The sequence below is a fragment of the Aulostomus chinensis genome, chromosome 7 (assembly GCF_037954235.1).
Source record: "Aulostomus chinensis isolate RoL2024-O1b breed Wild chromosome 7, RoL_Achi_v1.0, whole genome shotgun sequence".
Taxonomy (NCBI): Eukaryota; Metazoa; Chordata; class Actinopteri; order Syngnathiformes; family Aulostomidae; genus Aulostomus; species Aulostomus chinensis.
The window spans coordinates 1,518,295-1,530,295 of NC_141326.1; the positions used below are offsets into that span (position 1 = coordinate 1,518,295).

Here is a 12,001-nt window from a genome sequence, read left to right on the forward strand (position 1 = left end):
AAATATGAAGTGCAGTCTCACCTGAGAGCATGAAGCTGTGAGGAGCAGAGGAGCAGGCTGCTCAAGCGTACGTAGAGAAAGAAATACTGCAAACAAGCTTTTAGAATACTACGCCCATCCTGACTGAAGTAATCAGGAGCGGCGAAGCCCCCTGGCGGCCGGGCTGCAGCGGCGTACTGGGACGTGAGGGTTGGCTGTCGTCAGACCGTGTTCCTCGTCTCACCTGCAGTTTTAAAATTTGCTGCTGAACAAAGAATCTCAGCTTTGTGACTCTTTTCTACCTCCAGAATATTTAACTTTGCAAACGCATCCATCATCCCTCCATGTTGTCCCTCTCCTCCTGTTGAGGGTGGTGGGGGTGGAGCCTATCCCAGCAGCCTTCCCCCTGGACAGGTCACCAGTCCATGGCAGGGCCAACACATAGAGACAGACAACCATTGGTTCTCCCAGCCACGCCTACGGTCAATTTAGAGTCTGGATTAACCTGGTCCCTCTTGATGTCTTTGGACTGTGGAGGAAGCTGGAGTACCAGAGAGAACCCAGCAGGAACAGGGAGAACATGGAGACTCACACAGAAAGACCCCGTGCTGCAGCTGGGGCTCCACCCACAACCTTCTTCCTGGGGGCCACAGTGAGGACCACTGCTCCACCGCGCCGCCCTAGTAAACCAATATCCTTCCTAATATTTAATATTTAACTTTGACAACAACTTGTTTGTGGAACTGGAACCTCCCTGGCAGCGTTCTCAGGGCTACGGCAACAGATCCATCAGAAACATTTGAGTAGTTCACCGTGGGAGAGTCACACGGTGAACATCTGCTGCCGCAACCCTGCTGGGATCAACACGCTCTCTGACCCAGCAACCCACCTCAGCACCAGGAGTTCCAGGTTCTGTTCAGCTGCGGCAGCCCAGATATCCTCACCTTCACACCTGAGAGCGTCAATGGAGAGGAAGTGATTCTTTATTTGACCCTCACTGGGAGTGTTGACCTCCATTTAGTCTGGCATCCACACCAACTGGCCAGCTCAGGTCAAGACTGCAGCAACTACGACCAAACTACCACGGTTCACTCCACCAACTACCATGGTTTACTCCATCAATGTGATGAGCAGCGACTAACACGTCTGAAACATGCATTTTTTACCTAACATCAGATACCTGACAGTCCAAGACCAGGACTCACACCCAGAGTCCCCCAGGTGAACACTTGCACTTGGAAATTTTGAACCATGACTTTTTCCTGAGTCTACCTGCTTCAGCAGTGACCTAAGCTCCGCCCATTGGCCGTGAGGAAGATGAGACGTTCCGTCTTCACTGGTCTACGCTGCAGGAGCACCGCCAGCTCGACGTGTTGACACAGTTACTGGTTCTCACTTAAAATGGAATGAAGATTTTAATCAAAAACTTTCTCCAGAGGCAGCGCGCGCCCTCTGGTGGCGTGTCTAGGACTGCGCATGCGCAGATCACGGACATTCCAATCCTGCAGTCGTCCAGGGCTCGAGTGAGGGAGGTTTGGGAGACAATGGCGTCCAGGTTTGTATGTTTCTGCTCTGTGAATTTCACCAGGCTTTCGCTGCACCGACGTCCCGGTAACCGGGATTTGATTTCGCCCTGCGGTCACATGAAACGTGTCGAACGTGTGATTGACAGGTGGTGCGCAGGCGTCACTCTTCTGGCGGTGTTAATCGGTGGAGTCCCGGCGTCCAGGTAGAGTTGAGGTCGGTTTGCCCCGCCAGTCTCGGAGTCTGGCCGCAGCTCTCAGGTTCTTGTGCTTCCGCTCGCAGACCGGCCGTAAACCAGGAGCTTTCCGGTGTTTTCAACGAGCTGTGGAGGCTGGACGGGAGCCGCATGACGCCCGGCGTGGACTACAACATCTCCGTCCAGGTGTGGCGCTGCGCTCGTGCCCGCGGCTCGTGCCCGCGGCTCTCCTCTCCTTCACCAGACTGAAGTTGTGTGTCTGCAGGGCCGAGCTGGCTTCGTGAGCCAGGGCAGTCACGTGGTGCAGGACCGCGCCGCACGGCCACTCTTCTCCAACGTCAACGAGAGTAAGATGAGGAACATCACCACCGTCAGCCGTAAGTAGAGGAGGAGCTCAAGGAAGAGTTACCCCTCAGGTCGGTCTTACAGGCAGGGAGCAAAGTCTGAAGCTCCTTGCTGTGTCGTAGTTTCATGGAGGAGTTACCAGTGACCACCAGGCTTTGTCTCCTGCCTGTAAGACTGAATAGAGGGCAGAGTGAGTGAGGCCTAGTCTTCCTGCAGGGTTCATGAAGCTCCTGGACAACTACGAGCGTTCCATTGGTGTGATGGAGCAAGTCACCGCCAATGAGCTGACAGAGATCAGCCTCTTCCTGGATGCCGTCTTGGAGACGGATGTCATGAAGGTACGTCTATGACGCTTGACCTCCTCCTTCCACACCTGTGCGCCGCCTTAAGGCCTCAATTCCTCCGAGCGACTAGCTGACGTCAGTTCCTCGCTCACTGTTTTCACCGTCTCCGAATCCTTGCTGTTGGAGGCAGCAGCTGAGCTCCAGAGGGAGAACATCAAAAACATCTGTGCAGCTGTGGAATGCTGCTCCTCCTCCCCCTGCGGATTCTTGGGATGTGTGGACACACCGTCCTTGTGTTTGGAAAACTGCTGCAGTTCTTTGATGCAGTACTCATCCAACTGCTTCCCAAATGTTTGGATACTAGATCATCAAATGATCCCAGATCAGCCCTCATCAGTGGGTCGGTGCCCAGAGCAGCAGCACCTCCTGCTGGCGAGACACAGAACGCTGGTAGGTTTTTATCTGTCGAACTGAACTTGGAGTTCTGCTCTGTTCCAGCAGAAACATCTGGAACTCGAGCTCAGAAGAATAGGATTGATTCTGATGATGCTTCAGGTTCAGTCTTGGCCTTTGAGGAAAAGTGCTAAATTCTACTGCTAGAGGTTCTGGGCCGGGTCCGAAACCCAGGTTTCTGAACGCAGTTGGTCCGTAGCACCTTGTTTGTTTTGCTTCTGAAAATCATGACAAACGTGTGTGTGGTGTGTGTGTGTGGTGTGTTGACAGCGGGCTCACACCTACCTGGTGAGTAAAGGACAGTCCAACTCCAACCTGAGGCTTTTCAAGAGTCAGCTGCACCTGATCTGGTTCCACCTGTACCGCCGGCAGAGGAACGGCGGGTGAGGGAAGAACAGTCACTCATCAGAGCGCATTACCTACCATCACATCTGAGTGTGAGTGTGTGTGTGTGTGTGTGTGTGTGTGTGTGTGTGTGTGTGTGTGAGACATCTGCCAGCCTGGACTCGTGTGGATTCGAGCATGTGTTCGTTGGAGAGATGAAATCTGGCACAGAAATCGTTGGATTCCATAACTGGATCCAGTTTTACCTGCAGGAGAAGAACCAGCAGCTGGACTACAAAGGCTACAAGTCCCGGGATCACGACCTGGTGAGTGGGACTGCAGGGGGGACTAGCTCACCCCCCGGCCCCCCTCCTGACCCTCCCATCTCTGTCTGCAGCCCGATCAGGACGACCACGTCCTCAACCTGCAGTTCAGCTGGCACAGTGTGGTGAAGCCGGTGGGCAGCACCTTCATCGGGACCAGCCCGGAGTTCGACCTGGCCCTCTTCACCATCCTCTTCCTCATGAGCACCGAGAGAAGCAGCACGGTGCTGGTCAACATCGACCAGTGTCAGATGGAGCTGGTGGTCGTCCGCCACGGCCGCTCGCTCGGGACGGCGTACCCCAAACTGCTGAGCAGCAACGGCAGACACGTCGGGCGTCACTCATGAACGAGGGCGTGGTTTGGCCGGAACGCCGGTGTTCTGCTGTTCTACGAATGTCTTTACAGCGTCCGAACACGACAGGAGCAGTGATTTACACTTTTTTTAAACATTTGTAACATTTATATTTTAATACTTTTAAAGTCGGTGCCCACAAGATTTGTGAGATTGTGAACACTGAAAGAAAACTAACAAGAGGTTTTCCTGGTTTTTCCTTCTTTTTGTTCTTGTAACCTTTTATTGTCCAATAACTTCACATAAAAATCTTCCTCATCTTCCAAACGAGCTGCAGTTCCTGCGGTAACAGGGAAGGGTGTCAGGACCCGGCCTCAAGCACGCCAAAGCTCTCAAATCAGCTCTCAGTTTAAAGATTCAGTTACTGATCGATTTGATGGTTTTATACAAGTCAAGCTCGCCGCCATCTTGTTTGAGTCGAACAACAGCGCCAGGCCGCCATCACGTTGGCAACAACGCCACTTGTTAATTTTGAAAGCATCAACACACTTTTGGAAAGGCTTCAACGCCTCCAGAGCTCCTGCAGTCACAGTCTGGCCTCCGGAGGTTCCCCAAGGTTCTGAGTCGGCTCCTGTGTGCAGGTGTGAGGACGCAGCCTCGCTACAAGAACGCTGACGCTCACCTGTCCCCAGGTAGGAACTGGTCTTTTATAACGAGGTTCCCTCTGAGGACTTAGTTTTATACTAAGAGGTATTACATATCAAAAGTACAGAGGCAGTACTTAGTAAGTACTACTTTAAGCAGCACTGTATCATACTGTCTACCCATCATCTGTCAATCATCCCGGGTCAGAACCGATTGAGACGGCTTGTCTGGGCAGGGACTCGTGTGTCGATGCATAGAGACGGAAAGGAAGACGGCCGTATTAGAAATATTTTATTTGATAGAAGGCAACATGTTTGTGACACATCAGTGACGGCAGCTCTGACGTTTCCAGCCGCATTTTGGTCGGTGCGGTCGCTCGGAGTCCTGCAGCGCGTCGTCCGGGTCGGAGACACGACCGAACCCTCGCACCTGCGTCTGAGCAGAAATAAAACAGGAACAGGAAAAGATCTGGAGAGAGAATGGAAGAGCTCAGGTGTGCCTGAGGGATCCAGCGTGTCGAGGCGCAGGAGGAGCAGGAGACGCGCCTGAATAGAAGTTGAACCTCCACCAAGAACAGACCACAACAATCACCAGGCTCATCTTAGATGCAGCCAATTACAACAAACTATTTTAAACAGAAAAAGTGAAACGCTTGTAAAAATAAAACCAAAACTCTCCATGTGAGGAGCGTTCACTCCCACTCTTCAATCTTTCACCAACGACACAGGAAAATTAAACGAATAAAATCAGTGTTGATCTAATTTTCTTCATGTAAAACAAACAATAAAAACCCGTCTCTGCCGTTCTGGCGATTTGCAGCCCAACGTCAGCGCTGATCGAACGCTAGAAAAGCAGCAGCAGCCAACGACACCAGGGACCTGGCACCAGCGCTCGTCCCTGCGTTTGACTCACGACAGTCAGAACCATCAGGATTCAGGAATTAAACCCGTAAAAGTTTTTTTTTACAATATAAAAGATTTTCATCGGTAAACAATTTGACTTTAACATTTGTAGAAATTAAAATTGACTTTGTAATAACATTACAAAGTGTTAATACTTTAGGGGCACTGGGGCGTGTAGAGGGCTGTTTTGGCAGGTCTTTGCGTGCGTGTGTGTGTGTGTGTGTGCGTCAGGGGGAGAACAGCACTTCCTTGATGTAAGCCACCGTCGAGACGTTCAACAGCATGTTCACATGCTCGTTCCCAGGAAGCTCCTTCAGCGTCACCGGCTGTTTCTGCTGCCCCTCCCACCGCTTACACTGGACGGCGCTGCGCAGGTTCACCGTCCCATCCCCGTCCCCCCACACCACTGTGGGCTCAACATCTGGGAACTTGTCAGAGTACTGGAAGCCCTCCGACGTGGGGACGCCGCTGCCGTACATGCAGTGGACGGCCACGCCGGGGGGCTTCAGGTCCACCAGCAGCGGCTCTGTGTCCTGGCGCATCAACCAGCCGTCCTCAAAGCCGATGTCAGAGAAGAGACGCTTGTAGTCCATGACAGTGTAGTTGGTGGTGGGGGTCTGGATCAGGACCTGGGGGGGCAAACATCAACACTGTTGACAAGTTTGGGTCTAAAAACAGCAAAGAAGATCAAGTCTTCATTGATCCCAGGGGGGCACCTGGGGGGCACCTGGGGGGCCTGCTTGTTCAGGCCAGCTTGGCCACAAACAGCATGAACCCAAGTGCTCAGCATGTAGAAGCACCATCACGTTGCACCTCAGATTCAACATCAAGACATTTGTGCACACTAACCTGTCTGTGTGCTGTCTTCCAGTTAGTGGGCAAATGGATTCTATTGGCTCTAAGAGTTCTCTAGAGCTGTCAATCACCCAGCTGGACCAATCTGATCCTGTATTTGTGCTGCTGAGTCAAGGCAAGTTGATATGGAAGGAAATAAAACAGAGTTTCAGAGTCTTCAACCTGAATGCCAAACTGCGCAGCTCATGGCTGCCCAGCAGGAACGGGGCGGAAACAAACGCTTGGTTTTCCCCGTGACAACGACGGGAGGAGGTCATGGGCGCTGAAGGTTGGAGAAACGCTGGTCACCAACTGGTTTGTCCCTGTTATGGGAGGTTCATGTCAGTTTGTCTCTTTGTGAAGGATTTTTATTGGAAGAGTGAAGTCATGTCATCATTTATTCACATCACGCTCTCAAAAACTCCTGACTGCGCTTTAGAAATGAACGACGACGTTTACCAAGACTTAAGCTAGCATTACTAATGATGACCCTGGCGATAATTAACAGTTGATAAGACCAGCTTCGTTTTAGTTCGCAGTCATCAAAAGGGTTTAAAGTAATGTCAACCTTCTTTCAGTGATGGATGAACTCGGGAGACGAAGGAGAGGCTAAACAGCTTCGTGGTTCATTGAGCGGTTGGACTACAACGCATTTGACAGGCTCGTTTCAGATGTTCAAGCTAACGACACGCTGGGTTATTGAAGCGAGGCCTTTTACATCACGACGGACGGTGGCAGTGACGTTTATCGACTTATTCACGTGAAGAGGAGCGATTTACACCAACATAGCATATCTGCCCCATGAAGTTCCGTCGTAGAATCATCAGGCCTTGGTAGCAAACATGGCGCCCACGACCAGCTTCATCCTTCAGCTGTTAAACTGTCCTCACCAGCTTGTTGCCAACTGTCTCTGTGGTTTAGGTGAGTGTTTATGAGCCGTGCCTGATAGGAGCGAGAACGCCGATGACTCACGTGATCTTTAGGCCAGGTGTGAGCGTAGGGCAGGAGCCAGGAGGTAGAGACCGCCGAGCGCTGCTGCGAGCGGATCTTCAGCGGCCTGATCACCGGGATGCCGTTGTTGTCTCCTACATGCAGAGAAAAGAAAGCTGTGAGGAGGAAGTGAAAACAGGGAAATTCCAGAGCAGGAACGAAAACCATCAAGGTGAGGACTGTTGTGTAGCAGCACTCGTGCAGCTGCAGGTCCCCTGACGTGTCATGAGATCCCTTTGGCTGTGATTTGATGCTGTAAATAAAATGACTTGACAACAGCAGGAGCCAGACAGGAGCTGATGGAGCCGTTCTGGAGTAACCTGGGGGCTACAATGGCTCTTTAGCAGTCCAAACCCTTTAATGGAGATGATGGGGGGAGCTGAGGGTGCTGGGGATGCTGGGGGTCCTGAGGGTGCTGGGGGAGCTGAGGGTCCTGAGGGTGCTGGGGGAGCTGAGGGTGCTGAGGGTCCTGAGGGTGCTGGGGGACCTGAGGGTCCTGAGGGTGCTGGGGGAGCTGAGGGTGTGGGGATGCTGGGGGTCCTGAGGGTGCTGGGGGAGCTGAGGGTGCTGGGGGAGCTGAGGGTGCTGGGGGAGCTGAGGGTCCTGGGGGAGCTGAGGGTCCTGGGGGAGCTGAGGGTGCTGGGGGTCCTGAGGGTGCTGGGGGAGCTGAGGGTGCTGGGGGAGCTGAGGGTGCTGGGGGAGCTGAGAGTCCTGAGGGTGCTGGGGGAGCTGAGGGTGCTGGGGGTCCTGAGGGTGCTGGGGGAGCTGAGGGTGCTGGGGGAGCTGAGGGTGCTGGGGGAGCTGAGGGTCCTGAGGGTGCTGGGGGAGCTGAGGGTGCTGGGGATGCTGGGGGTCCTGAGGGTGCTGGGGATGCTGAGGGTGCTGGGGGAGCTGAGGGTCCTGAGGGTGCTGGGGGAGCTGAGGGTGCTGGGGATGCTGGGGGTCCTGAGGGTGCTGGGGATGCTGGGGATGCTGAGGGTGCTGGGGGAGCTGAGGGTCCTGAGGGTGCTGGGGGTGTGTAAGCGCTGCAGTTTTGATGATTTCTTTTGGTTTCTTGGTGTTCAGGTTGTTTGCTGAGTTTTATGGAAGTTGAAGCTACTGCTTCATGTCAAGTTAGCTAACACATTGATGCTAACACGTTGACCATTTCGCCCTCCAATATTTGTTTTTTACATCAATGGATTTAGTGGGTCTCCATCTTGGCTCCACCCACAGCGAGACAGATGCCTCCACCAGCCTAAACAGCTTCACCAGATTTCCATCAGTAACTTAGCCGACTGAGAGTCCTCAGGTTTTCCCTCCGAGGACATTCTAGTCACGTTTAGCTGCTTGCTAGCAACCCAGGTTTTCAGGGATTCACCCAGAAACCCGTTCACTTTGGGACGAGGGAACCAGACGTTGACCAACCCTCAGTAAAACCTGTCCCTGCACCTCTCTGTACCAGGACAGACGCAGTTAGAAAATACAGCCAGTTTCTTATTTAACTTGGCTTCCTTTAATCAAACCTGGGTATTTCAACCCTGTGTTGCCACGCCCACTTTCAATCTGCAATCAAACACAGTCAATGATGTTAACGACCCCTGAGAACCAGGTAGCACGCTAGCTGTAGCATCAGATAGCATGTCGCGAGGCTAGAATGGACCGAGTGTCTATGAGGTTCATCTTCTCGGACACTTCTACACACTGACCTTCATGTAAAGGATGGTAATCTGTTTGTTTGGGCATCATCATCATCATCATCGCCTCTCACCTGACGCGAGCACACGGAGGGTCTTGGCCACGCCGGCCCACGGTGGTCCCAGTGAGATGAAGGCTTTGATGTACTTGTCCTTCCAGGCCTGAGGCTGCTGGTTCAGGAAGTACAAGGTGTACATGTTCCCCATGCTGTGGGCGATCAGCACCACCGGCCCCCCTGCCTTCGCCGCCATCTCCTCGATCATCTGCTGCAGCGCCAGGAGGTACGCCTTGTTCTCATCTGGGACAGGAACCAGGCAACAAGGGAAGATTGTGTATTTTAGGTTCCACAGATGAGAACTCAGGGTTCTCAGAGTGCCAGTGAACTTACTGGGGGCTTTCCTCCAGTCATAGGGGGCTCCTCTGACATCATCATCCCTGGTGTAACCCCAGTCCACCAGTGCCTGCACAATAGTGAAGAAATACATGCCTACACACACACACACACACACACACACACACGTCAATGATCTGTTTCGTTCAGATTTCTGTCCCTTCTTTCTTTTGTGTGTTTCAGGCTCTGAACTCACCAACACTGCGTTTACTGGGGTCCAGATACTCCACCGGGTACGTCTGCCCGAAGCCCGGCACACGGATGTCCACGCCGGGCGGGGAGAAGGTGGTGTGTGTGGTCCTGTTGTAGATCAGCCTGAACACACACACACACACACACACACACACGTTGCCAAAGGCAGAACTGAAATTGATTTGATTCATGTTACTTCTGCGTTTGTGGTAACCCCCCCCCCACACACACACACACACACACCTGGTTTTCAGACCTTCCAGGCAGAAGTGAGCAGCCGAAGCAGGTGAATTTGTTTCATTTCTAATCTGCATTTAAAGTTATGAGGCCTGAGTCACATGACTCGAGACTGAGATCCAGTGGCGTGGAGGAGAGCACGAGGTGTTCAAGATGACTTGATAGGACGGTAGAACGTGGGTCACGGAACACTCCATGGGTTAGAACCAGGACCAGGACGCTAACCACCACAATGCCTTCGTGGTGGCGTCTGTTCCCTGCGCGCCTCTCAGTTCTGTTTTTGAGATGAACGAGTCACTCGCATCTGTAACAAGCTGGGCATGAGGGCGGCACCCTTGGGAGGGAGAGTGACTTCAGTGTGTGTGTAGTACACACTGTGTACTCCGTGGTCTCTTAAACACAGACTGGGCAACTTGTGTACTTGTACTTGTGTACTTGTACAGGCAGGGTGCTGCATGGTGTGTGAGGCCTGCTTCAGTCTGCTCACCTGTCCAGACATACTTGACGTGCAGGCTGACGGATGGAGGTCAACGCCCTCCAACACACTCAACACTAATGGCCAACTGCATTTATTGTATATTCAACAAGTATTTGTACTGGCATCTGTATACAGGCGCAGTGTCTCAGTACTGCTGTAGTACGGGCCTGGTACCAGATGTAGAACTACATTACTACTCATACAAAAACACAGAGCTCCTCTGTTATTTTTTGCGTTCATAGCTCAGAACACTCGACCCCTCTGCTGTTGATCGCCAGTAACGGCGTGAGATTGGAACCGGCAGGCGCCGCTCCTGCGTCATACCTTATGTTGTCTATCCAACAGTCGATGGCGACGGGCACCAGCAGCTCCAGGTTGAGCCACAGAGTGAAGAAGGCGTCGGTCTTCTTGTAACAGATGTAGTGGACCACGCTGGGTTTATCCAGTTTGGCCTCCAGCTGGTTCCCCAGGTCCCCCGGGACTGCAAGCAGGACACACCAGAGAGGAGCTGAGCCGCCAAAGAGAAAACCCCTTGGCTCCTTCACGCCATTTCATCGTGGTTCATGTATTTCATCCATTTATCTCAACGCTTCCCAGGTTGTGGTTCCAGTTTCTGATTCTGAAGGTTTGTATTCTACATTTATTAAATCTTACTGGACACGTTTGTGGAATCGTGTTAACTTTTGACCATCAGAACCTCACGAGTTCAGGCTCGACTTCCAGATTCCGAATTTGAGAGGTCGAATGATTCTGAGCCCTTCATGAGGATGGCGCGCGCACACACCTGCAAATTCATTACAAATTGTGTCCTTAATCTGTTAAATTATTGTCCATTTGTCTGAAGATGAAGAATTTCAGAATCTTTAAAGACGAGGAGTGGAGGAGCGAGCTACCAGTGACCGCGTCCATTAAAGCCTGCGTCTTCCATCGGCACACAAAGAGGCTGATGATGTTGATGAGACTCAATCAGAGCAGATCAACAGCCACAGAATCCCCTCTCACACGCACTCACGCGAGCAAACAAGACCCCCCCCCCCCCCCCCGTTCGGCTGGACGTGGTGGAGCTTTAATGGGGAGTTGCTCAACTTCCTGGGAATTTAACTGGAGACGGAGCAGGAGCTGTTCCAGCGGTCATATGACCAGAGGCTCGCGTAACACACACACACACACACACACACACTCAATAAGTTTGTATACACTAAACTGCCCTCCAGCTCACATTCACCTTGTCACCGTGATTCAACGGGTGGAGGGTGGGGGTCAAGGTCTCGCCTCTTCTTGACAAAACCGAGTCAAACTCCTGTCAATAATGAGAGGAAACCCTGATCCACACCCCAGTCCAGCCTGCAGGCCCAGAGGATCCGGACACCGACAACAACTGCGGTTCTTCGCCTGCGTGCTGGCATCCAGCCCCCCCCCCCGGCAGCGGCGTCACCGCTGGGTTGTTACAAACTGGCTGGATGAACGAGTGTGAAGCACAAATCTACACAACCATGACTCCGGTTTAGATTCTTCCTACGATCGCAGCACCGCGGTCACCCGACAGCGACAGACGCGGAAACGCTGCGTAACACCTACTGAGCACCACGGGGGGTCGGCGGGGCTGGCAGGGCTCGTCGCCCGGGCATTTCTCCAGAGGTCTCCCGGTGCTCCTCACGGTAAACAGCAACAGCAACAACCCGACAGGGGTGAGTGAAGAGACGGCGGGTATCCGCTGCCAAGCCGCCATGGCCCCGGTGTCTCATAGCCACGCGCTCATCGCCGCCGCGTCGGTCTGGCTCTGGAGCTCCCGGTTCCCGGTTCGCTGCTCGGTCCTCCAGACGCCTGTTGCAAATTAAGAAGAGTGGACGACGACCTGGGAAGGAGACGAGGATCACGAGGTCCACAGCAGATTACAGAGCGATCGAGCAGGCGACAAACTCAGCTGTCAGGCA

General features: G+C 53.0%; 2 protein-coding genes and 1 pseudogene across 2 annotated transcripts; 1 reads left to right on the forward strand and 2 right to left on the reverse strand.

Moving 5' to 3' along the window:
* The first annotated feature begins 1,179 nt into the window (after positions 1–1,179).
* Positions 1,180–4,470, forward strand: endouc (endonuclease, polyU-specific C). Its single transcript, XM_086208070.1, has 8 exons — positions 1,180–1,534; positions 1,652–1,708; positions 1,786–1,885; positions 1,965–2,076; positions 2,261–2,382; positions 3,052–3,164; positions 3,281–3,431; positions 3,503–4,470. Exons 1-8 carry the CDS (start codon positions 1,386–1,388, stop codon positions 3,773–3,775), a joined length of 1,077 nt encoding a protein of 358 aa, XP_086064196.1. The 5' UTR covers positions 1,180–1,385; the 3' UTR covers positions 3,776–4,470.
* Positions 4,471–4,644: 174 nt separating this feature from the next.
* Positions 4,645–11,977, reverse strand: pla2g15 (phospholipase A2, group XV). The gene is made up of 7 exons (XM_086208069.1): positions 11,646–11,977; positions 10,392–10,548; positions 9,357–9,475; positions 9,158–9,256; positions 8,843–9,067; positions 7,075–7,187; positions 4,645–5,897 (listed from the first exon to the last, which is right to left on the reverse strand). Exons 1-7 carry the CDS (start codon positions 11,794–11,796, stop codon positions 5,496–5,498), a joined length of 1,266 nt encoding a protein of 421 aa, XP_086064195.1. The 5' UTR covers positions 11,797–11,977; the 3' UTR covers positions 4,645–5,495.
* On the reverse strand, positions 7,433–8,786 carry LOC147258153 (uncharacterized; annotated as a pseudogene).
* Positions 11,978–12,001: the final 24 nt, after the last annotated feature.

What these genes read in the sequence shown, in the direction of transcription:
- endouc (XM_086208070.1), top strand. Translation starts at nt 1,386, where the DNA reads ATGAAGATTTTAATCAAAAACTTTCTCCAGAGGCAGCGCGCGCCCTCT. An exon ending in ACTACAACATCTCCGTCCAG is followed by an intron (nt 1,886 to 1,964) that starts GTGTGGCGCTGC and finishes GTGTGTCTGCAG; the next exon opens with GGCCGAGCTGGCTTCGTGAG. An exon ending in GAACATCACCACCGTCAGCC is followed by an intron (nt 2,077 to 2,260) that starts GTAAGTAGAGGA and finishes GTCTTCCTGCAG; the next exon opens with GGTTCATGAAGCTCCTGGAC.
- pla2g15 (XM_086208069.1), bottom strand. Translation starts at nt 11,796, where the DNA reads ATGGCGGCTTGGCAGCGGATACCCGCCGTCTCTTCACTCACCCCTGTC. An exon ending in TGACTGGAGGAAAGCCCCCA is followed by an intron (nt 9,068 to 9,157) that starts GTAAGTTCACTG and finishes TTCCTGTCCCAG; the next exon opens with ATGAGAACAAGGCGTACCTC. An exon ending in ACACCTGGCCTAAAGATCAC is followed by an intron (nt 5,898 to 7,074) that starts GTGAGTCATCGG and finishes TTGCCCCCCCAG; the next exon opens with GTCCTGATCCAGACCCCCAC.